This window comes from Pavona decussata, unplaced genomic scaffold, assembly GCF_977016875.1.
Source record: "Pavona decussata unplaced genomic scaffold, jaPavDecu1.1 SCAFFOLD_45, whole genome shotgun sequence".
Lineage (NCBI taxonomy): Eukaryota > Metazoa > Cnidaria > Anthozoa > Scleractinia > Agariciidae > Pavona > Pavona decussata.
Window position 1 is genome coordinate 1,754,494 of NW_028145467.1, and position 25,723 is coordinate 1,780,216.

At 39.2% G+C, this 25,723-nt stretch overlaps 1 protein-coding gene across 3 annotated transcripts; it reads right to left on the reverse strand.

Annotated features, from left to right (window-relative positions):
* Nucleotides 1–128: 128 nt before the first annotated feature.
* Nucleotides 129–21,792, reverse strand: LOC146482624 (uncharacterized). 3 transcript variants are annotated; one of them, XM_085106909.1, is made up of 5 exons: nucleotides 21,632–21,792; nucleotides 8,352–8,603; nucleotides 7,069–7,380; nucleotides 5,501–5,842; nucleotides 129–1,638 (listed from the first exon to the last, which is right to left on the reverse strand). In XM_085106909.1, exons 1-5 carry the CDS (start codon nucleotides 21,708–21,710, stop codon nucleotides 1,217–1,219), a joined length of 1,407 nt encoding a protein of 468 aa, XP_084963035.1. In that variant the 5' UTR covers nucleotides 21,711–21,792; the 3' UTR covers nucleotides 129–1,216. The 3 variants fall into 3 exon arrangements, with proteins under 3 accessions (XP_084963035.1, XP_084963036.1, XP_084963033.1); XM_085106910.1 differs by lacking the exon at nucleotides 21,632–21,792 and adding an exon at nucleotides 14,979–15,119; XM_085106907.1 differs by lacking the exon at nucleotides 21,632–21,792 and adding an exon at nucleotides 11,079–11,230.
* Nucleotides 21,793–25,723: the final 3,931 nt, after the last annotated feature.

Genomic DNA, 25,723 nt, shown 5'->3' on the forward strand with positions numbered 1-25,723 from the left:
AAGGACTGTCAACTACAGAGCCTACAAGAGGGCACAAGGGTGTAAATGACAAAACCAACTAATAAGATACCATAAAATTATTCTAAATATAGTACAGCGGTGGTACTTTGAAGATCGGAAGGACACCATCGCATTATCATCGTTTTATTTGAAAAGCTCTTTTTCGTATTGTACAGGCGAAGACTACCAGCATATAGCGAAAGCTAATCGAGGTGGGTAGAAAAAAATGGTTACATTATCTCATATTTCACACACCTTGTACGCATTGAATGACAAAGCTAAGGTAGTTATAGTTTTCTGTTTGTCGTCATTTCTGGCGACAAAAACAGCAACAAACAAAAAGATATAAACATTCAATACGTCCAAGAGGACCGTTGCAACGAGAGTATTTCTGCACTCAAAAGAGTAACTAATAGTATTTGTGAAACTTTTTACTTTTCATATCGCTACAGTGTAGAATGCACGGAAACATAGATTGGGAGGGTGCTAAGAACTTGACCAGAGAAATGGGTCTATTTAGGCAGAGAAAATTCTGAAGAAATTGAAATGATATGTGAACGGCATGGAATGAGTTCGGCCGTTCTAAACAACAATGAAAATCTTGGAACGTGGAAGCCAATTCTGAATGATTATTTTAAGCTAGGAAAAAAGCGTATTTTCCCGCTTTCATAACTTAATTCCATTATTTTAATATCTCATTAAAAACATAGCGACGCGCATATCTGAGAAAAGCGTGGTTACAAAGGAAAACAATGACGACGTATGAAGGGTAATCAAACTGCTCGAAACGAAGTTCATTTTACAGATTTTTACCGTGGCTCTGAAATCTTGTTTTAAAGACAAACAATTTTTAAAAGTTCAAAACAATGGAACAAGAAAACGTCCAAACCCCAAGAAGCCTCGAAAAAAATGGCCAATTCCAAACTCGCAAATGATCTTCGCGCCTTATAATTTGTGTCACCGCGCCACTAATTTAGCTGAGTATACACACAATACGTCATTTCAAATTATATAAACAAGAGGCATGACTTTTTATCAAAGCAAACGTCTTTATTGTTTTTATAAAAAGCCTTTAAATGTATCTGCACACACCTTCAGACAAATAAACAGACAATTCACCTCGGCTAGAATTAAAATAAGCACACGTTCAAATAAGCTAGTGCTATCCCCAAAAATGAAAATTACTAGCTCGAAAATGGGTCTGGGAGGTACTCTTTCAAAGCCTAACAACTTTAGCACCTACTATTGCCTGCACCAATTTTTTCTCCCAATCTTTTTTCTTGTGCCCCTCGAACTTAAGCAAATTTTGCTTTCCCAAACAAGCGAGATCGGACAAACGCCCTGTCCTAATTTTGTCGATAGAAACAATAATCAGCGGCAAATCTCCCCTGCCTACTCTCCTCAGGACGTTCGTCTTCCCCCCTTCCCGACAGACGTTCATGGTCGAGTAGTTGTCAGACAAAACAACTAAAAACACTTGAAGGCTGCTGTTGTACACTATGTCCGCCATGTTTTGGTCGATTGGCCCTCCCAGCTGATAGCGTATCTTGTGTCCCTTGAGAACGGAGGTCAGGTTTTCAGTAACCCAGTCAACGTCACTTGAGCTGTAACTGATAAATACTGCACCAGGTAGCTTACCTGTATTGAGAAAATGTAGTATGGAAAAGTAACGCGATATTGATGTAAATGAGCCGCGTTCCACAAGAAAATTACTGTCTTATTGCACATGACAATTATTTAAATCAGTTATTTACTTAAAACCCTCACTTAATGTTGGTATCATATGCATGAGGTGGTAACATTTTTTCACATTGAAATTGTTAGCTTATTAAGTTATGTGCATTTTTTTTCTGTTACGTTTGACATTATGTCCTTCTAATAAAAACCGAATTATTACGATTCTTTTCCTTTTCTTGAATTCACGTTAATTTAAGTCACGTTAATTTTTGTTAATGTTAATTTCCACGTCATTGATTAAGTGGGGTGTAAATTTCTGCGACTTTAATTTTCATTATATTCACTCCAAATTCTCGATACACTCCTGAAAGGAAAAAGCATGGTTTTATAATTAAGGGTGGAGATCCGCCGGTATCGTGGAAAATGTGACAACATTGTTTCCATTTCGGATCTTTACACTTTGGGTTAAAATAAAATTTGTTTCTGTTGTCCCAACAATCGCGTTAATTTCCCTTATTTTGACAAGTTCCTTTATTGGAAAGTAATTTTTCCTTCAATTCGCGTTAGTTTAAGTCGCGTTAATTTACAATACCTTAATTAACGCGAGCATTAATTTCCTATTATTATATAATTCGCGCTTGTTGGATATGAGATTAGTTATAGCCAACTCGGCGCTTCGCGCCTCGTTGGCTATTTACCATATCCAACGCGCGCTCATGGAATAATTGTTTTATTAAATTCTCCGCGTTTGGATATTGCTGTTGAAGTTTACTGAATTTTATTTTCAGTAAAAATTTCTTTCAAATTAAAACGACTGGATGTTGAGGCAACTTCCGACCAAAGCCCGCGAAACGTAATGATTACATGACACGTGCAGCTAGTTGAATGAAAAATCGAAAGCGAAGAAGATCGGACAAAGTCGGACATCTCAAATTCAAGAAACGTTTAAATGTACGAGTTACAACCTTTCTGAGGCAAGCATTCAAGTGCTTTTGAAGTTCCAGCTCATCGAGAAGCGTAATAGTTTTGCACATTTGAGCAAATGTTTTGCTGTGTGGTGCCGAGCGAAGGAAGGGATCAAGGACGGCTTTTTTTTATGCTGAATAGACTTGCTTACAAGTCGAGCTTAGAGAGCGCGAAGCGCGATCGTCAGAGCTCGAGCGAGCGAGCGAGAGCTCGACTTGTTTCCCTTGCTGGAAATCGAATCAAGTGACGTCATTTTGGCGCGAACTTTTCAGGGTGCGAAGTTGTCAAACTGTCAACTCAATGCATTCTTGTCATTTCAACGCATCTTTGAAAACGCCGACAATTGCATTGGAAAACTTTCTCAATGCGTTTCAAAACGTTGGGAATGTTTCCGAACAAAACCGAAATACGTTGAAAATCATTTAAAAATTGGGCCAACGCATTTGCAAAACATTTTTCAAACGTTGACAACGCATTTAACAGTGAAAGGACAAGTCATTTTCTTTATCAGCCCCGCGAAACGACTGTATCGTACTACACACTGTTCATGCGAAGATTTTGTTTACATTTTGATGACTGCAGAAATTATGTCGATTCGCTTCGCGAAGATTTTTAAAATGCTTTACTTCGAATGTGCGAGTAATAATAATAATACCGGCTACTGCTAGCGCTGCTACTGCAATAATAAATTTTAAAATGAAAGCACTACACAGCATGACATCCAGAGTGCTGTCTTGACGGGAAAACCTGGAAAACAACATAAAATGTATCGGCTCTAATGAGTTTCCTATTATATACCGAACGAAATTCGGCCGTTAACTCGTTTGGGTTAACGGCCGAATCCGTATCGGTATATAACAACCGAACAAGTTAACGGCCGAAAAATGCTTGAACAAGGTTGAGGGTTATCTCGTTATTATCAAAACACTCATTTAAAATCCAGCATAAAATACCGATCGATCGCCTCTTGATGCCAACGGTCATAACCTCTTTTCTTTTGCCGTGACGTAGAAAATCGAAAACGAATGGGGCCACCTCAAAGGTCAAGCTTTTTTTCCCGATCATCCTGTAGGCGCCGATAAAAACACGTCCTTTCCACAACAGTGACTTTCGATTACTTTGCGCTGATGTTAACGGACATCTCTGTACTTTGCTTTTGCAACCCATACACGAATTGCGTCGTTAAATGAACGTGTAATCAGTGCGAGGAATTTAGAAGTTCTTGGTCGTAGACCGAAATAACAATCGCTATCGAAGAGCTAGTGTTGTATGTTTGAACAGCTTTGCGCGTGATCTGGTCTGGTTATGATCTGGCTTGATTGACGGGTACTTTCATATCACTGGTTCTGATTGGATAATGCGACAGGAGGAAAATTCCTCCTGTAAATTTGGCGCGCTGCAAGTGATAAAAGTCGCTCGCGCCAGGTCCATTCAAAGAGAAGCAAGCGAGCGACTTTGAGAAAGTCTATATGCTGAACTGAATTCCTCGCAAACGTTTTAAAACACTTCAGACAAGTCCAAGTGTACGAGGTACAACCTCACTGAGACAAGCATTCAGTGCAAGTTTTTAAACTTCAAGCTTATCGAGAAGCGTAAGAGCAGTGCACATTTGTGCAAATGTTTTGCTGAGTGGTGCCGAGCGACGAAAACGAACATTATGGCCGCCGCTCGTACGGATTTCGTAGATGAACTTCTCCTGAAGTAAACGTAATTGCATAAAAACGTTAAGGCAGGCATAAAGCTCTTCCTGAGAAATTTCTTCGATCGGTTTTAACCTCTAACCGCCAGGATTTGCAAGCCATCCTGAAATTTTTGAAGCCATTGACGTATCCAGAACCTAAACTCGCGTCATAAACTTCAGTGCAAAGATTGAACAAACATATGCCTTTTACCATGCACGTATTCAGAACCTACATCTTACTTTCCAGATCTCAGATTGGCGTTTGTCAGCCAGCTTTTAATTAGTAGTCAGCAATACCTCGGGACAAATATATTTACCACTTTAGGAAGGTTAGTCTTCTTGCCCACTGCCTTTTTGTTTTATGATTAATTGTTAGGAAAGTATAAGTAGCTCAATGGAAATAAGTCAACATTTTACACACAAATTCGACACCGTAAAGTGGATTACTAACTAAGGCTAGGCACAAACCGTCGGCTTAATTAGTCTCAGCTAAATTAAAAGTATAGATTAGGCCTTTGTGTAAAGGCATTGTTAATGGGGTAAATTTGTAAAACACTTTACCACGAAAAGGTTGAACAATCGAGTTAACCAGTTTTACAATATGACAACATGACGACCATGTTCCTGTGTACGCCCCAAAAACGTGGTCAAAACGGCGAGGTGCATTCGTATTAAGCTGGATGGTGTCAGGAGGTGTTCCATCATTTCAAGGCCCTCGCTAAAAATGACGGCACGTCAGCCGTTGCTGACCATGTCAAAACCACCGGACACGATATCAAGTGCGATCATTTTGATATTTTTCAGCGTCCGGCAAAAGTGATTATCATTGTAAAATCAAAGAAACTTTGTTTATCCAAGAACTTAAGCCAGCTTTTAATGTCAACGTCAGCAGTGAGAAGCTGAAGCTTTGTTAATTAACCGTAGCTCTTATAGATTCGTTGTTAAGATTGTTTTTCTTAATAACGGTTCCAGACCCCTTATTACATAGTTGTAAAAAAATTTTAACGGTCACTTTTGAAATGTATGTTGACTCGCATACGGAACGTCAGCTTATATAATTAGAAATGGGCAAGTTTATTATGTCTATCACCGCAGTTTGTATTTTATTTGTGTTCCATCACATTCAGAATTGTGAAAATCTCAGGGGACACAGATAAAATTATCAGAGTGTCTTACCCACTGGCTGAGGTGAAACTTCCAAATGGACGGCTGCTGAAGTGCTTTTCCATTCGTCCCATTCACAGGACATGTGACAGCTATACGTGCCCGAGTCATCAGCCGTAACGTTCGTAATGGTGAGGGTGAAAGCTTGTTTGCATTTGCTTCGAGTTTCCCTTAAGTCTAGTTCATACTTCTCACCGGATTGCAGCGGCGCCGACTTGCTATTGAAATTCCATCTCAGACTGCACTCATACTCATAATCTACTTGTCCGTCAACCAAGCACTTTAGGGTGGTGTTGGTAAAGGCTGTCGCGTGAATCTTTGAAGGTTTAGGGATTGGAATGTCATCCCATGGGCCTGTGAAAAGAAGCAGTTTTAGTTACTGTATTTTTTCAGTGAAAAAGAAAAAAAAAAAAAAACAAGGAAAATTTGTAACAAGTTAGAGACCATAGCAGTTATGTACACATTAAACAGCTGTGGAAAGAAAGCCTAGAAAAATCAGCCAACGACCTCTGCGATAGCTGTGCATTGCTCTACCAATTGAGCTGTTAAACCAACTGAGAGCTGGCTATTTTGCGAATATCTCTTCACCTCTACGGGTATACGTATTACAAATTTAGGAAATGACCTACTTTCAGTTGACTTAATAGCTCAGTTGGTTGAGCACTGTACAGGTATCTCAGAGGCTATGGGTTCGAATCTCGTTCAAGCTGTCAAAGTCACAGGTGAAACTAAAACGAGTGCCAGGGACATTGCTTTGAGAAACTACTATTTTTACGTTGTTTTTACGAGAAAAAAAAGAAAAACGGTTAAGGGGCCACTTTCACATAAAAGGCTTTGTGCCCATTTGTTATTGTTTACAAACGCTTCTATTGTTCAGTGTTGCGATCTAATTGGTTTATCATAATATTCACGCTGGAGTGAAAATTCTGGCGTATTCAAAATAAATAAGACAAGGCCAATCGGACTGATTGACAACGAAAATATACCATTTTTCTTAAAGCGGCAGTGTCATCTATTTTTAGTGTCACATTGAATAGCCAAAAAAATATATCTGTATTTGTAGAAACTTTAAAATGTTTCAGTTTTGTTAACAACAACACCACAAGTGAACAGAAACTAGTATTAATTATCTTTGGCTGCAGATGGCTATGATGGAAATGGATTGCAACTTGAAAAAAAATTATTCTTGTATATCTTAAAGATCACTAAAAAGACTGATTACAGTAAGTTCTGTCTTCAAGGAATCGCTTAATAGCTTCTTGCCAAACTCTAAGAGCAATTTCGCGTTGAAGGAAAGGTTCTTAGACAAATATTTGACCATCTTCGACTAATGCAGCAAAATCTTCGTGGCAGTGCCCCTTTAATCCCGCTGCATTATGAACATGTTTGCATGGATATCCTCCTCGCTGTATTTGGTTTATTTGTGATGGCACTAATTTGGAGAATTTGTTTAAGAATCAGGACACTGCGCAATCTTGACGATCAGTACTATGTCAGTACTATGTTATTATTACGCGCGAAATTGCCACGAGGGCAATTACTTCCGGTTCTACAAGCAAGAAAAAACCCCGATCACTTACATGCATATATCACCTGAATCAGGGAGGACTGTTTACTCGACCAGCCTGGAATGCCATTTTCTGCAACGCAGGAATAATATCCTTCATATTCTTCTCGGCCTGGTGGAATGCGAAGAACATAATGTAAAGTCTCGTGATCTGATAGCCTCTGTGTGAAGTAAAAACCTTCAGATCCATTGATGATTGGTTTGCGGTCCCTGTACCAAATTACACGAGGAAGAGGCCAGCCCCTGAAAACGCATTTCAAATCTCTTGTTTCGTTCTCGTAAATGTGCCTTGGCGAGGTCGTGCTAAATATTAACTGTAGCTCTCCTAGAAAAAGAAGCAGACTTTAAGTTGCAATTACGAACGCATGTCCCTTAATCTTACTAATTTTCGCGAATTTTGCGCTTTCAAAAAAAAAAAAAAAAAACGCGAAATTTTAATACGCAAAAAAAAAAAGATTACGTTAAATTTAATACCGTATCATATAAACAAGGCAGTAAGAATTTAAAATATTCTGAGTTAACCGGGCCTTGTGGTGGATTGTTGTTCAGGAACATTCTCCTTTACTCCTCATCTTTTAGTATTTTTACGAATATTGTCAATTTTCCCTGTTAAGTCACGAATTCATTAGCGTCATGCGTAATCGAATGTAAGTGTAAGCAACCGACACAAGCACAGCTTCAAGCACGGAATACCCACTAGTGGATATTTAATCCATTGTTAAATTTCAAAAGCCTGGTTTTCGCTTGAGACGTAAGCACAATAATAACCGGCAAGCGTAAACTTTTGTGATCATTGGTGTGCGTGTGCGCTTAAAATAGTTTGTCTGAGCTCCTTTTTTTGATAATATGCAGACCTAATAGCATCTTGGAACAAGGCTTCCCTGATAGCTAAAAGTGACTGGTGGAAAGCCGGAAATCAGATTTAATCAGTCATTGACTGACAGCAAGATTAATTTGACTTTTTCCTAGGCGTATAAATATATTATTTTTCACCCGTCACCGTCGTTGTATACTTTCATCCTACTGTAATCTTTCATCTTACAATCACGGTTTGAGGGGAGTTCTTAAAAAAAGCTTCTAATTCTACCCTGAGATGGTTTTCACGAGTTCAAACTCATCTTCGAATCATTGTAATTGGAGAGTGATCTCACGCAGCCTTGTCACCAGTCCTCCTTGGCAAATTTCGGTTCGCGATATAAGGGTAAGTACGTTGTGACCTAGAATTAATTCCGTTAAGTTCTCACGCGTTTGAGCATCGCACCGTAGATATCTAGGAGAATAAAAAGGGTAACTTACTTGTGAAGTGTATACGGGTGCATCGACATGTTGAATTCCTGATTTGCTGTAAAACCAGGCCAGCATTGGCCTTTACTCTTTCCTTCACTTGTTGCCATGTCATGCCAAGTGTAGTTTCGCCATTTCCGATCGAGCAGTTTACATTCACGTTGGAGTCTGGGGCAACTGTCATCTGATTGGAGTAACGACAGTCACGCGACGGGAAACAGGACGCCCTTATTTCACATTCCAGGCCGCTCGTTGATGAGTCACCTGTGACACAGAAAAAGAGAAATGTTTAAACATATCAAAGTGAATGTAAAGGCCACCTTTGAGTTTAATGTTTCACTCACCACAATTAAAACTTGAGGCATAAAATGGCTATATGAGGTTTCACTTTTGAGTTTGTGGATAAGATCGTTAAGTGTGATCAGTCAGTGAAGGACTAGACTGAACAATTCTTTCCTGTGGCGCTGTTTAACTCTATAAGGTGGTTCTAACTTTTGAGTCTGTGGATAACATACTAAAGTGACCATTCAAATGAAAGCTACTGAGCAGTACTTTCCTGTTGTGATGTTTATTAAACTGTACAAGGTAGTTTAATTTTTGATCCTGTGGATGAAAACCTAAGATGTGTCCATTCAATTGAAAATGATTCAGTTGTGTTAACAATAACCAAAGGCAAGAACAAAAAGACCAACTGTTGTTCATTGTGCAAATTCGGGCAGAAGTTTAAATTATCGGCCGGGGAAGCGGAGGCCAAATTTCGCAACATAAGAACTGCGTACGGTCGTTATCGAATCCAAAACCGATGTTTTCGACGGTTTTGGAGCTGACGACGACTCTCTTCATGACAAACAGAAGAAGTAAATTTGCTTAAGCCGCCGTTACACGTTGAAACTTTTAGCTGAAACTTGTGTGCAACGGCGCTGCGAAATAAGTTTCAGCAGGCGTTGCGCCGTGTAACATGGTCGGTTTCGTGAAACTTTTTCGAACTACCGTTGCGAGACAAGTTTCACGAAAAGTAGAACCGCTTTCTACTTCTGCAACGGCTTGCAACGGTCTCAGTGGCGAAAAAACAAGAGTTTCACCGTGTAACACCACTTCGTGAAACTGGTCTCGTTCGCCGTTGCACACAAGTTTCAGCTAAAAGTTTCAACGTGTAACGGCGGCTTTTACAGCAAAATTTCCGCTCTTCCACGTTAGCGATGTTGTTTGCTTTTTAGCCTACACGCGCGTGTATATTTAACATTTCCGCTGACTAAAACGATGGCTACGGTCGGCTCTGCGATCGTTGCGATTATATGGAAACAGCCTTTTTTTGCGATCGTCTGTGATTATTTGCGATCTGCGATCTGCGATCCACGATCGTCTGCGATCACATGGAAACCAGCCTTAATTTGCTGAAAGAAGTACGTTTTACGAAAACATACCACACACATGCGACGCGGCTTGCATAGCAATAATTTCGGCTTTAGGTCATCTTGCCTACAGATTAGACAAGCGATTTTCAGTAGAATCCAGACGTACAACGATATACCCTGAAGCTTTGAATCGAGACCTCTTTTATTTACTCTGGCGTCATAATCCCGCCGGGCGGCTGGGATCGAACTGCTGCCAACAGGTCTGTCGGGTTTTGAAATGTGCGTCCTATTGTTCCTTTCTTTTCTTTAATTATTATTTTTAGAATTTATAAACACATGGTTATTTAGTTATGATTCCATTCCTTTGTTATCTTGTCGGGGAGTAAGAAAACTAGAGACTGAAAACACTCATCAAAACATTCTGATGGATGTGACAAATTTTCAAAAGCGTCCACGCCCATAAAACCAATAGAATTAAGCTTTCTTTTGTGTAACTTGCGGTAGTATGTGTTGTTTTTTAGCTTGCTTTTAACAAATACAAAGTTGCTTACATGAATGAAATTGTCTTGATAGTCTTTTAAAACAAACTTCGGAAAATCTCTTAAATAAAAAGAAATTATTTGTTTTATCTGTCATGGTATGAAAACTTCTAGCTGAGCGATTCGTGTTCCTCTCAAAGCCGGAAACGTCGCGGTTTTTATTACTGACAATAAACATCATTCCAAAATGGTTTCATTTTTACTATTCTTTTGTTCGTATTCCAATTATCCCTTCTTACCTCGTTCATTTTTTAGCTCAGAGAACGAGGTAAGAAGGACGGATTTAAATATCAAAAAACCGGATTGAAATGGTAGCCATTTTGGAATATTAGGTCTGTTCTTTTTCCTTCTGTGAAAGGAAACACTGTAGGCATGTTTCCCTGAAAAGCAGGTTTCGTTATTTTTAACTACTTCAAACTTGGCCCATAGAAGTGTTCCATGGGTTTAACTAACATCTCGCTAGTCGCCAGGTTTTTATTAGTTACGGCAAAATACCGTTGTTGAGATAACCTCTGAATAAATAATTGTCTTCAAACTGTCAGTTTTTCCTAGCTTGCGCCGCCTGCGGAGCAGGCTAGTTCAGTCCGCACGCCTTTAAATCTTTCCAATATCTTTCTGTAATTTCTACCCGGGTCCCCATTTCATCATTCTCTTTCACAAACATTCTTACAGTGCAAGAATATTACAAATTTCTCAAAGATTGAAGGAATTTTTGAAACAAAGATATTAAGGAGTTCTCAGTGGATTACTTGAAATATCAAAGAGATATTTTAGCAAACACCTGAAACGCAGCAAAACAACATCCAATCAACTGTGCTCCCTGTTAAGGTTTGATAATAACTTACCGCTGCTGCCTTGTACTTGCACACAGAAATTTAGGACAATAATGGCGGTCGCGACAATGACATGTACAACTCTCTCCATCATGCCTGATATTCACCGTTTTCTATGGCCAAGCTTTAATGCACTGTGCTTAGACAGGAGGAAGTTTGTCCGAAAGAATATTTTACTTGTGGGCATCAGCTGACGCTCACGTGTTATTATTAGGCCTATTTTTGGTACTGAGGGCAGGGCGGACCCCCCGGGGGCGGACGTAGTGCATTCTGACTTTATTTTGAGAGTCATTTTAGCCGGTTATTATTATTATTATTATTATTATTATTATTATTATTATTGATATTTTATTTTGCTGGAGTTGTTGTAATGTGTTTTTAGACTTTCATTGCGTTTGAATTAAAAAACGGATTAATACAAAACTGGTAGGGTTTCTGCACAAATGTACGAAAAATATCGATGGAACGCGCAGATGCTGTATAATGCTTCAATAAATTAAATTCCGCCAATTTCAAACCTATATAATTCGTCACCCGCGGCTTTGAGCATTCTGCCGGCAGAATACCGCATATTTTAGCAAACGCTGAGCAGAATACGGAAAAGTTAGTAACATGAGAGATATAATAAATAAACTCCGAACCAAGGGGTATTAGGCATATTGGCGAACACAGCAGATACAGCAAAGGTGGCTACAACTTCGCTAGGTTTAGTAATATTGTGCGGAGAAGAATATCGTTTCCGAGCAGCACTTTGAGCAAAATGCGCCATTTTTCTATAAGCATTGACGGCAGAATTTATCCCCTATCTGATCAGCGACTCCTATGCCAATAAGAAGCACCCCCCCCCCCCCATCTTCCCACACACACACACCATCCACGAGTCATAGAATAAACTGCTGTCCGTTGGCCTACTTTTTTGAAGTGAATTACATATCTCGGCTACTATGTTATCTGAAAACATTGTAACAATTATCGAAAATATTGATTTGAACGACAAGCGAGTGTCATTCTGACAATGAGAACTCGTATCATCGCAACAATTGATTATCAGTGCACTGATCAGTAAAAACGAGGGTTTTTTTAGGGGAAAAATATAATGAAACAGCTCAGCAGAATTATAATCTTACTTATGGCTCATCATACAATCCCCAAATAAACATGACGCTCTTTTGAGTAGCACTTTGGCATAACTCAAGGTCATAACTGCTAGACAATGAAACATTTTTGACATTCAGGGCGAAAACAAAAACAAGTCACCTTATTAAGAAATTTTTTTTAAGATTGACTTCATCATTAAATGGCTGATTTTTCGCATTTTATTCCATTTTTTTTTATTCAACGAGCCACGCCAGAACAAGTCAGTGACTCGATAATGAGGTTAAGCTAGCGTCGCAACGTTTTAATTTCTATTTTTTTTTTAGCAAAGTGCGTCTACTTTGCTGAAAGAAGTACCTTTTACGAAAACATACCACACACATGCGCACGCGGCTTCCATAGCAATAATTTCGGTTTTAGGTCATCTTGCCTACAGACAAGCCATTTCAATAGAATCCAGAAGTACAACGATATACCCTGAAGCTTTGAATCGAGAACTCTTTTATTTACTCTGGTGTCATATTAAAAAAATAAAAGCGGTGCTGAAAGAAGACATATTAAACTTACCACTATACTGTGTAGCCTTCCACGCAGTCGTTTTTAGGGGACTCGTATTACCTCCTCCCCACAAACGCCTGCTTACCCAAGCGCCACATTCCTTTCCCATTGTTTTAATCCCCAAGCACCCTAGCCAATTACCATCGAGGCATTGTTTAATGACATCAAATCAAATTGCTGGTTACAATGGTCGCTTCCGTTTCCCGCGAGCTTGGTACAGTGTCTACAGTCTCTGTTAAATACAGACTTGAGAGATGCGGGAGTTAAGTTGGAATATATATATTTTTTTCACTACTGGAATGGCTGGTCATGGCTGAAACACCAAAAAAAATATCGAATGTGAATACAAGCGCTTCTTGTGCAACGTTTTGACACTGCTGGGAGAGTCAAAATCTTCGGAAAAGTGTAATCGATCTTCCCCGCCTGATCGAGTTGACAATCGGTGAAGATATCGCCTCTTACGGGTGCGGAAACTCTGGAGCAGATTTGTTTGTTTGTACGAAGTGCTACGACAGATTAACTCGATTCGAGAAAGCAAGGAAGAATGTAGAAGGTATCAAGGGGAGATCTGCAGTATTTATCTGTCCATTAAAGACTATTAAACGGAAAGTTAAACGACAAAGAGCCGATCAACTTGTGGTCCTTGTGGAAAACGTCACACATGACCCCAAACAAATTGCAACAACGAAACGAGTTTCAACTGCAAAATCTTTAAAGTTTACCGACATATCGGGTAATATTTCGGTTTCCTCCACATCGACAAGGTCGACAAGATTGAAGGCAAAGCTTGATAAATATTAAAGCGACTTTGCGTAACCAGTCGGCAAATTGACGAAAATATAGCTATTTCCCGTCTCGAATTTTTTATTGCAGTCAGTTGATAGGCATTTACACGCGAAATTTTGAACGTAGGGTACACGGTGCTAAAAGTTCATGTAAGCTCGGTCAAGTTCTGTCTCCGTTGTGATGTTTTTCACTGTTCCCGAGAGAGGCGTTCTGAGGTCAAGGTCAACCTCCCAGATTTTAGAAGGTTCACTGTGATTGGCTTAGCGGCGGAAAGGAATGTGGCGCTTGGGTAAGCAGGCGTTTGTGGGGAGGAGGAAATACGATTCCCCTAAAAACGACTGCGTGGGAGGCTATATACTGTGTTGTCCCTTTGAAAAAGCAGAAAGCATGTTTCTGCCGGCATCCGGCTGGCTGGGATCGAACTGCTGCCAACATGTCTGTCGGGTTTTGAAATGTGCGTCCTATTGTCCTTTCTTTTCTTTAATTGTTATTTTTAGAATTAATAAACACATGGTTATTTAGTTATGATTCCATTCCTTTGTTATTTTGTCGGGGAGTAAGAAAAATAGAGACTGAAAACATTCATCAAAACATTCTGAAGGATGTGACAAAATTCAAAAGCGTCCACGCCCATAAAACCAATAGAATTAAGCTTTCTTTTGTGTAACTCGCGATAGTATGTGTTGTTTTTTAGCCTGCTTTTAACAAATACAAAGTTGCTTACATGAATGAAATTGTTTTGATAGTCTTTTAAAACAAACTTTGGAAAATCTCTTAAATAAAAATAATTTGTTTTATCTGTCATGGTATGAAAACTTCTAGCTGAGCGATTCGTGTTCCTCTCAAAGCCGGAAACGTCGCGGTTTTTATTACTGACAATAAACATCATTCCAAAATGGCTTCATTTTTAGTATTCTTTTTGTTCGTATTCCAATTAGCTCCAATTAGCCCCTGTTCTTTTTCCTTCTGTGAAAGGAAAGACTGTAGGCATGTTTCCCTGAAAAGCAGGTTTTGTTTTTTTTAACTACTTCAAACTTGGCCCATAGAAGCGTTCCATGGGTTTAACTAAAATCTCGCTAGTCGCCAGGTTTTTATTAGTTACGACAAAATACCGGCGTTGATATAACCTCTGGATAAATGATTGTCTTCAAACCTTTAGTTTTCCCTAGCTTGCGCCGCTGCCGCGCAGGCTAGTTCAGTTCCACGCCTTCCTATCTTTCGAACATCTTTCTGTAATTTCTAACGTGGTCCCCATCTCATTCTTCTCTTTTACAAACATTCTTACAGTGCAAGAATTTTACAAATTTTCCAAAAATTGAAGGAATTTTTGCTACAAAGATTTTAAGGATTTCTCCGGAAAACTACTTGAAATATCGAAGAGATATTTTTAGGAAAAACCTAAACCGCAGCAAAAAAAAAAAAAAAAACATCCAATCAACTGTGCTCTCTGTTAAGGTTTCGAAAGTAACTTACCACCGCTGCCTTGTACTTGCACGCAGAAATTTAGGAAAAGAATGGCAGTCGCGGCAATGAAAACTCTCTCCATCATGCCGGATATTCACTTTTCCTGATGACCAAGCTTTAAAGCACTGTGCTTAGACAGGAGGGAAGTTGGTGCGGAAGAATATTTGAATTGTGGGCATCAGCTGACGCTCATGTGTTATTCTTAGGCCTATTTTTGGTACTGAGGCCAGAGCGGACCCCCGGGGGTGGGGGAGGGGGGGGGGGGACCTGATACATTCTGACTATAGTTAAGTTGAGAGTCATTTTAGCCGTTATTATTATTATTATTATTATTATTATTATTATTATTATTATTATTATTATTGTTATTATTATTATTATTATTTTTTTTGCTCGAGTTGTTGCAATATGTTTCTAGACTTCATTGTGTTTGGATTAAACTTGGCTCACACAAAACTGGAAAGGTTTCTACACAAATGTACGAAAAATAACGATGGAATGCGGAGAGGCTGTAAAAGGCTTGGATGAATTCTGCCAGCAGAATTTCAAACATAATCCGTCACCCGCGGCTTTGAGCATTCTGTCGGCAGAATACCGCATATTTTAGCAAACCCTGAGCAGAATACTGAAAAGTCAGTAACACGAGATATAATAAATATATTTTTTAAAAAAATCAAATTTACCAAGCTTTATAATGTAAATCTTGTAGCATGCGCCTGTCTCACCAACCTAACGAACCATGTTGGCGCCATGTTGGCGAACACAGCAGATACAGCAAAGGTGGCTACAACTTTGCTAGGCTTAGTAATATCGAGAAGAATGTTGTTTTCGAGCAGCACTTTGAGCAAAATACGCCATTTTTTCTATAAGCACTGACAGTAGGCAAACTGATACCAATTTACGAGCAGAATTTATTCAATTAAGCGCAATGCCCCTATCCGATCAGCGACCCCTCTGCCAATAACAAGGACCAATTTCCCCCTCTCCCCCCATCGCACGAGTCATAGAATGAACTGTTTCATATTCTACTATCTTATCTGAAAACAATTGTACCAATTATGGAAAATACTTTTACATGTTTAAAGAAGGTAAAAGGATAAGATTCGGAGTTTTACTATAGTTCACAGTGTCACTAATCAAATTGACTTTGCTAACTTGTGCTACGTTTTTAATATCAGAATTAAAATGAACTGATCAACAAAAACTGATTGCTTGTTTAACCGGAAGTCCGTCAGGCGAGCTCGTCTTCACTGACTTGAGAACTTTCCCCGAGGAAGTCAGTGAATTCCTGCTTCGACAAAGTGGGATACCATTTCCTTTGTGAGGATTAGTTTCTAAAAAAAATGCGGTGCTGCGTCTGTGGGGAGTAGAAGCGAAGGCAAATTGGCCACTGTAAAGAGATTCGAGCGCTGACCTTTCGAGCGTTAGCCCTTCGTCAGAGCGAATCGAGTATATAATTGTGGATTGTACGTGTTTTTATAGTGAGCAGTCGAGCTACTCTCCTGGTGGGAGCATGATAACGTGGAAAACAAGAATAAACTAGTCGAATGAAAAGCGTTCGTTGATTCCTTGGGCAGCTTTGAGAGTGCCAATTTGGAAAATACATTTTTGTTCTAAAGTTTTGTGGGTTTCTGTGTGACCATGATGAAGAGAACTATCACAGACTGGCATGTGTTTGTAAGAGTGGTTAGGTAAGTAGACTAAAGTGTCGAGCGACTGGTTAAGTTGTAGATGCACCCATGTCATATCTTTCAACGTCTCGAAGATGTTCGCGAAATCGGCCGCCTAGTCTCCTTCCTGTTTCATCAATGTGTATTGTTGCGGTACCCAACAAAAACAATTTTAAAGTATTTATTGCCTCATCTGTTCCCAGATGGTTTTATGTCTTTGAAAAGGCATATCATGATGTGTAAGCTAATTAAAGTTGATCTGTTCGGATCCTTTAGCTGAAAATTAAAGTTTAAAGAAAGTTTTAGGGAATGAAACCTTATTCCACGAATTTACAAGGTGTTATTGGCTTTAGGAAATGCCACCTGACCTTTTTTGCGCATTTTTAGCGACATATTTGCCCCTCCGATAACGAGAGGAATTAGTTTCACGACCTGCGCTACGAAAGTTTGAGCTGTCATTTTGCCGAAGTATAAAGCTTGATAGTTTAAAATTTCTTAATCTCTAAATGGTCCTAAATCCGAATATCAGAGGCGGGTAAAGTCTTCCGAGGAGATATTTCCCGAAATGAAGAGCGTGGGATGCCCCTCTTTGGTGACAACTTATTTCAAGCTCGTTCTCTGGGTCCCTGAGAACGAGGTTGAACGCATTTAATTTGTGATACACAACCCTGCACGTGTTATGTTCCAGGCAGTTCAGGTGTTGTAGACTTGACTTGGGTTTTGCGATGAGCCCTCTAGCCCTCTAACCTCCCTTTCTGAGGTCTGCATCACGCTTTATCAAAATAACTCCCATAGCCATGACAATGATAGACTACATAATAAGAGATTTTATGTGTTTTTAAGCTCTCTTAGCGGGGTTAGCAATCCCCTTAAACCCGCCCCTGAAAGAAGCTCATATCCTTGAACATTTTGTGGAAATCAAAATGTGATATAAAAGCCACACTTGAACACTTGAACGTTTTGACGTAGAACAAAAGAAATAAAAGGTGCAAACTCCAATACTGACAATGGTGTGTGAGGCAACAAAAGGTACAAAACAAAGAAAAAATGTCACAAGTTTTTAAACCGAGATAAGCTTGAGAAAAAAACGTTACACTTCTTCAGCTAGAATCCTTGTAGAACGAATATAGTAGTCGACAGTAATGCAAAGGTTAAAAAAAAAAAAAAAAAGAAAAAGAAAGAGACTAAAGAAAAGAAAGTAACAAGGGAAAAAACACATTGAAGTAATGTGAGAAAAGGAAAACAAAATACTCGTACAATTAGGAAGGTCATCTTAAATAATTTTTGCCAAATAAAATGCTGCATTATTCTATTAGCGTATGATGACCGATTACTATACTAGGAGCAATTCCTCGTTTTTCTTAGGGAAAGTAAAGCGGGCGCGCGCAAACTAATTGCTCTCATATCATCTAATTTTTTTCAAAAATCGTCGTTTTATGCGACAACTGTAATGATCTCTACAAACTTAGTGCTGGGATAAAAATACCTCATATAACGGGCACAGAGTGATTCACTTGGCGTACCTTTCGTAATGAGACTTGACAAGGAACAAAGAAAAAAAAATTCGTGAGGCAAAGATGACTTTTTAGACAGGGTAGCTGAGATGTCATCATATTTCTTCATGTCTGCTGTTCTGGCCATGAACCGTAAATTGTTCAATTTTTGTCCAGTACAGGGCAGGTATTGTGTTAATAATGATATCGTCAGATTATCGTATCCTTATCAGACATATCAAGTCTATTAATTTACCGACACAGGGAAGACTCTACTGATCCATATTTCCGATGAGAAGGGCGGACTGAAACTTCAATATCCCCGAAGAGAATTTCCGTCCAGTGTTCCATAGGGTCATTGTTTTTCACACACGATTAGCTTCGGTTATCTCGAGGGGGGGGGGGGGGGGGGAGAGGGCGAGGGGGTACTCCCAGAAAAGTTGGATAGGGGTGTGCTGCCCGCTTCCCAAAACCCTTGCCCTATTTATGACCAAAATCTGCGATTTTCTCTACCCCATTTATCACCTGACCAAAAATTAGATACCCTATTTATGACCTGATAGTGTCTGGTCAACTTCAGTTCAAAAACCTGTGGAGCCCAGCGCGTGAGAAGCGCAGCCGCTGCGGTACGGACACAGTTGCCGTAAACATCAAGATGAAGAAGTAGCTTTTTCTAAAAAAAAAATGAATTCAAGACTAGAGTGCCAAAATCGGTACCCTATTTATTTACCAAAATGGCGGCAAAATGGCTAAAATCGATACCCTATTTATGACCAAAGCGGCTGAAAAACCATACCCTTTGGGGCCACACATACCTTTATAGCCCATATGAGGAAGTACCCCCCCCCCCCCCCCCGAGGGTTATCTTGAACTGTTATCAGACAAAATTTTGGCAGCGGTCTCAGTTATTTCCGCTCCTCGAGAAAAAAATCTTTCAGACTTGACCTCCAACATAATTAACATATTGTAATAGTGTTTGAATTCAGCGTCACAACGCAAAATAAAGTACGACATCTTGCAGCATGAACAAATGGCCGGGCCGGGCAGTGCAAAAAGGTTGCGAAATAAAGTAGAAATTATGCTGAATTCTACCAAAGACAGAAGTGCTACAAAGTCCATGCTGTGTCGCACGCGAGCACAGGGCTTCAAAAGGAAAGGAAACGAAAACCACTGTTTAAAATTGGCAAACTTTGGGTGGTCAACAGAAATCCAATATTTCCTATCTGCGCAGTGGGAATAAATAAACAAACGAAAACTGAAATCATGCCAAACTGAATGCTTTTGTCATTCTCTCAGAGAATTGAACATGACGTTGCAATTGCCTAAAGTAACTCCTAACTTGCGTTTCCAAGCAAATTACGGATTCAGAATTAAAGGAGGATCGAAACTTTGCTTTTTGCAAATTCTAAAACACAGTCACTTAAGCTATAGACTATTCTAAACTGAAATAACGAAAGACAGCAAGCTAGCAAGAAAGAAAGACAAACAGTCTTAAGTACTTTACAACGAACCATTCTGCTGCACGCTATAAGAATTATGAACATTGCACTTTTACACTAGATTACGTTACGTTACGTTACGCTGTTTTTCTTTATTAATTTGTCTTTGTACAGCCACCGGTACCCCATAAAAGATGAAAGGAGTTTGGCATTAGGCCCCCCATTATAACCTAAGACCAAACATGTAACTAATTATAGACAATTGTCAATAAAGAAAGAAAGAAAGAAAGTGGCTAACAGTAATAATGTAGTGCCAAGCTATGGCAAAAACGCAGCTGTTAGCCATCTTTTGGACCTTGCATATCTCTTTTAGAGTTTTTAGACCTCTTCGTGATGTTAAAAAAAGGAAAACATTTGAACACATTTAACGCCATAACAACAAACACATCTTGCAGCAACAACCAATGGTCGGGCCCGGCAATACAATCAAAGGCTCCTGTGAGCCAACTCGTGAATACAGAACTGAGAGAGACTGAGAGAGGTATATTTTACCGCATTAACCGTATTGAAAACAACATTTTAACCGTTATGTAGTGTTCTCCATTCGATTGGTCAAAAATCCATGTGGAGCCATCAATTCGGTTTCATCGTTCGAAAATTTGTGTCGTTCATCGAAGTGAGATTCTCAAACTCCTCAACATCCTTTTTTTTCGGCGGTCGAATGTTCTGTCGGCTATTTCTTTTAATCAGTCGAACTCCAAAACCGTGCATCTTAATTCAAGAAGGAGGAAAGCTTAAACGAGCCGTAAGAGTATGCTATATTTTCTGAAAGTTTACAGCCCAACGAGTGCTGATGGAACGAGCGAGTTACATTTCCACACATTGCGATAACTCGTACAACACTTTATGAAACACTTTATTAAAAGTAGACAGTTACAAGGTGTTTATATACCCACCCGCAAATAGCTGAGGCGCATGCGTAACAGTGCAGCTTATTTCACGGACCAGACCAGACGGTAAGGATATTGAGAGGGCTTATTATCCAGAAAATTCTCTAAATCATTTGAATCATTCTGTTAAACGGCTACAAACTCACAGCATTGATTTCCAAATTCACATATCTTTAAACATTGCGTAAAGATACGTAAATTTAAAAATATATTATAAAGCCGGACTTAACGCAAATGTAAAGCTCCTCGTAAAGATCGCGATCATTACGGTTGCGTAAATTTGTGATTTCATGCTGTGTGCTATGTACAAGAAGCTAAATTAATCGAAATATCGAGATGAACGGCGGCAAACATGTGGGTAAGAGTTGTCAGTAGACTTCCCTAGCCTGCAAGCAAGCTCTCCAATCTGGGACGTGAAGGCCGGCGTACAAGATACAATGTGTCACTCATCATTGCAGGAACGTAGAAAAGTGAGAGTCTGGCCTTTCACTTTGTCAGTATGATTTGTTATAAATTAGTTTGTCTAACCCGGCCTTTCCAAGTGATATAAGCGTTAATGCTTCTTGTATAAAAAAGACACATAACTTGGAACTAAGACTTTTATAGTCGTTTGTAAATCCTCACAAGTATTTTTTTTGTCTGCGTATTCCAGCAAATGGATTCCAAAACGATTTTCTGTTAAAAGGCTGTTAATGCAAAATCCTCATCTCAAACCGTCGTACCGGCAGATCATCATGACGTCGCCCACCCCATAAATATAGCAATAATGACCGCCCATTGCCGCTATTTGGCAGTTTAATTTTGATTAAATACAACCTCAGTGAGGTCCAATAAAAATCGGCGTCGGTCGAGAAGACCCTAAATTCATATCTGCAAACTTTCATCACTTTTGAACACCTTCATTTATGTTTGTATTCATTAATTTGCTCCCTGGTCTCACCTGTCCTTCTTCTTCTCATGTTTTTTATTACAAACATCATTACTTACAGAGTAAGATAATTTTTAATATATAGGTTTAGTGCCAAAAATTAAGCTGCTATTAAGGATCCTACAAGGTAACAAAAACATGCAATAAACTGTGCTCCCTGCTATGGTCTGGAAATTACTTACCATCACTTCCTTGTACTTGGACACAGAAATGTAGGACCACAATGGCAGCAACAGTCGTGGCAATGAAAGCTCTCTCCATTATGCCTGAAATTCCTGTTCAGTGACGAAGGGTAGGACTGTGTAATGAGACTTGCCGTGATGAAAGCCTACAATGATGCAAGTTCAAAAAGGCGGCAGTTTTTGGTTTCAGCTTGCACACGTAGTTCGTAGGCACGTGCTCAGATCAACGCTCGTTATGTCATCGTGTAGGATGTTTGTGTCAAAGGACACTGGCCACAAGCTAGCCTTGCTTAGTTTTAATTGCCTGGCCCTTAGTTGTTAATCGTTCTTGTTGTTACTGTTGTTTCAATGTTTTTTCTACTTGTTTAGTTGATATTATTTAATTCCTTTTTAAAACCTTTACAAGTTAAATTTTCCGAATTGTGGATTGGAAATCGGTTGAAAACAAACAGGAAATAACCTCTCTTGTCTCACAATTTCTTAAAAACATAAAACAAAACACTAAGACTGGTAGAATGCGCAGATCCTGTGAAATTAAACGTGTCTCTTATACAAACAGCAGGCCCGTACAGTCTGAGCACAATATTTTCTCAACACTGATTAGGACAAGTAAAGAATAAAAGAGAAAAAAAGATTGAAAATCTATGCAATTATCGATGCTGCATTGCAACCTAACATACACTCTTTTTTTTTTCATTTATTATTTTTTTAATAAGGACGTCTAATTTTAAGGCCGAGGCTTAACTTTCTTATTTTTTTGGCAATAATAAGCTGTTCTTAAGTTACCTGTTATAGAATTTCAATAAACCTATGCGGACGTGACCAAGACACCTACCAAAGAGCGATATGTGCCCCCCATAATGTGGTGCCAAGTTGCTTGTGACATGCTCTGTTCCGCGCCTTACACGTACTCTAGTGCTGAGTACAAGATGTTGCGGCAGCCAACTCTCGGTAAATTTGGCTTTACGAAAAGTATCGACCACAGAGGTTCGTGACATTAACTTACCAGATTTTGCGGCGAAAATGCAGAAATCATCATGTGTAGCGAGTGCAACAAAGCTTAATTGTCCTTAACTGACTCTCATCCTGGGTAATGTTCTTAGTACGTTCTTAAATTTTAGTTAATCTCAGCCTCAATGTTCTTATAAAAAAGGTTCTTATAAAAAAAGAGTGTATCGAAGTCTGTTCATACAGCAGGCACAGTAATCTCAAATTATTTTCTTTGTCCCCCGCGGTCAAGTTGAATTTGATATATATTAGTGGTATTGCTTTAAAATACGTTTAACAAGAATTGCGTAGGATGATTTTCTGAGGTGAATGATAAGACTAGGGAAATTAGAAGTGAAAATTGAGAAGACAACAAATTAACGCAATCCAAACGCTCGCTATATATACCGCATGAAGATCAAATATGATATAACCAACTGCATAGTAGTTCAGCTCAAGAAAAGAAAGAATATTTCTTACACTTGATCTGACACTAACAACTATTATGGCTTAGCGCACGGCCGAAGTCTTTTTTTAGCTACTTATTGGATTAAACTGACCTTGGCAGGCAACTTCCTCTGTAGACCTGATGGCTGCTGGCCAGTGCCCACTTAACACGCTCATGATTGCTATGAAGCTCTTAATTGATTCCACTTAAGAAACCAAAGTTTTAAACAAAGAGATTGATCCATAAACGTACTTTCTAGTTAAAGATTATCAGTACAGCGGGTATTTTAGTAGAATGAACTTTTCGAGACGTTTAGTATTTGAAATAATAAAGTGATAAAGGGAAAATGCAGGAATTTGGCGGCACCGATTTTTACTTTCTGGGATAGCATGGTGGAAATTTGAAATAGCATATTGTTGACAAGTTTATCAGACTACGAGCATAGTATTTTCTGATTGAATTTAGGTTTGTTGCCGCAGGCAAAGTGCTGTGATTTAAGGTTGCTCAAGGTCTAGGTTATATACCAGTCATGTCTGCCTAAACTTAAAGTTGTGGTGACTATTGAATTTGGCAGTGTTTTAAGGCTTTTAAAATTACCACTCCGTGAAAACTTTGGTCAGTTCTTTTCAGGATTCTTTCTTGTTCAAATGATTTACTTGCGGGCAATGGTTATTCGCTTGTGTTTGCCGAGTAGGTCAGTGCTGAGGATTCTTCAGGTCAACAGATCTCGTCTCCCGATTCTTAAGGTCCGTAAATCCAAACATATATGTACAGTTTACAGTAGAACCTCTCTAATACGGACACCGAAGGGACAGAGCAAAGTGTCCTTATCAGAGAGATGTCCGTTTTATAGAGGTCACTACGATGACGTCAATTTTAAGCTTCCATTGACAGTGTTAAAGTGTCTAGTGCCTAAAACAGGCACACACATGCATCTGATATTTATCAACATACAGTATTCAGACACTGTCTTACAGGAGAACGAAACAAACTACAACTCAATGTTGTAACTAAAAAAGTACATGGTACTACTGTTCATTTCTGGGAAACGTTTTTCAATGCCGTTTCAAGTGCAGCGAATAGCAACTAGGATAAAATTCTTTCTACATGTACTGTAGTCATTCAGGCCTTAAAGAAATCTGTAATGCTCTATTGGACAGCTCTCGCGAGTTATTATTTGACATACATCGACTGGAGAGTCCGTAATAAAGAGATTAAGTTTAATATATGTGTTTGCTCTCTGGGGCCGAGATTTAGTGTCTGTTGTCTGTAGTAGAGAAGGTCCGTATTATTCTTTATTACTTATTTTTTTTTTGAAGAGAATATGTCAGAACTTTGTCGGGAAAGCTATCTGTAATAGAGAGGTGTCCGTAAGGAGACGTTCGACTGTATTATTTATCTTGCTGTATTTTACAAAATAAAAAGTGTATATACTTAGCTCGCTGCTTAGTTGGTTAGAATCGATTAGCGCAATCCGTTGTTGCGAACTAAAACTAAGGCCTACAATCCTGGCCAAAACTTTCGGGACACTTGGCCTTTTTTTTACTTAAAAACATAAAAATTCTTTTTTCCCCTCCCCCCCCCCTAAACAATGTTGAGAGTCAGGGGTCAGACATGGAAGAAAATCTTGTACACTTTATCAACTTCAACATTGTTTGGGGAAGGGGGGGGGGGGGGGGGAGGGAATAAGTTTCTATGATTCTTTTTGGGACCTTGAACTATCAGTAGTTGTGTAATTTCACAACAAAACTTGTAAAAAAACGTCAAGTGTCCCGAAACCAATTGGCTAGGATTGTAGTAAACGAAGAAACATGACTGGGCAAGGATTATTCCTTCAGAAAACCTCAACAAGCTTTGGGTAGCTAAGTGCATTTCCACTATAAACAAAGTATTTTTTATTTGTTTAACAAATATGTCAACTAATACCCATTTCCTGTCAGCAAGGCTTCAACTAGATCATCTCTTAGGAAATCTGTTATTAAAGATGAGTCGCTCTAAGAAGCGGAAGTGTGCGGCAAATGTCCGGTTGGCCATCCTTAGAAAAAAAAAACTTTGATAGATGCTTTTTTTTTTCTGTCAGTGACACAAGCATACTCGGAAATGGGGTTATCCACATTATGCCGGCATAATCAGTTTGATCATAGTAGTCAGTGATCGCGAGGCAAAAGAATCGAGCATTATGCTGGAATAATAGCGCAAAGTTTCTTAGACTCTTTGTGTTATATAAAAACTTTGCCAAAACCATAGAATTCCTACACAAGACACTGGCCCAGATACCACATTTTAAGACCAGGTCTTGGTTAGAAATTTGTAAAAACATGGCCTCCAGCAGTTAAGTTCTACGACATTGTCAGCTGCCTTCTCGGATGAGTCGTCTCAACAATCGAGCGAGGAAAATCCCCCGAAAAAGCTAGTTTTATGGAGCAATATAGTAATGCAATTTGAGCATAATAGTGGCGTTTGTTGGGCTCAAAGAATTCACAAAATAGTGTGAAACATTGAGCTTAATATGGACAACCCTACTCGGAAAAAGAAAATCTGAGTTCTCTCAACAGGAGTCGAATGCTCTACCACTGAGCTACAGGAGAATCGCAGGGGTCAAGGCCATTAAACTGGTTGATATGACAACATTCTACACACTGCTAGGATTACAAACT

Bases quoted from the DNA above. Each gene is read 5' to 3' on its own strand.
- LOC146482624 (XM_085106907.1), bottom strand. From the start codon at position 11,160: ATGATGGAGAGAGTTGTACATGTCATTGTCGCGACCGCCATTATTGTC. The intron at 7,381-8,351 runs GTAAGTTACCCT...TTCTTTTTCTAG, and splicing joins CACCCGTATACACTTCACAA to GAGAGCTACAGTTAATATTT. The intron at 5,843-7,068 runs GTAAGTGATCGG...TTCTTTTCACAG, and splicing joins GATTCAGGTGATATATGCAT to GCCCATGGGATGACATTCCA.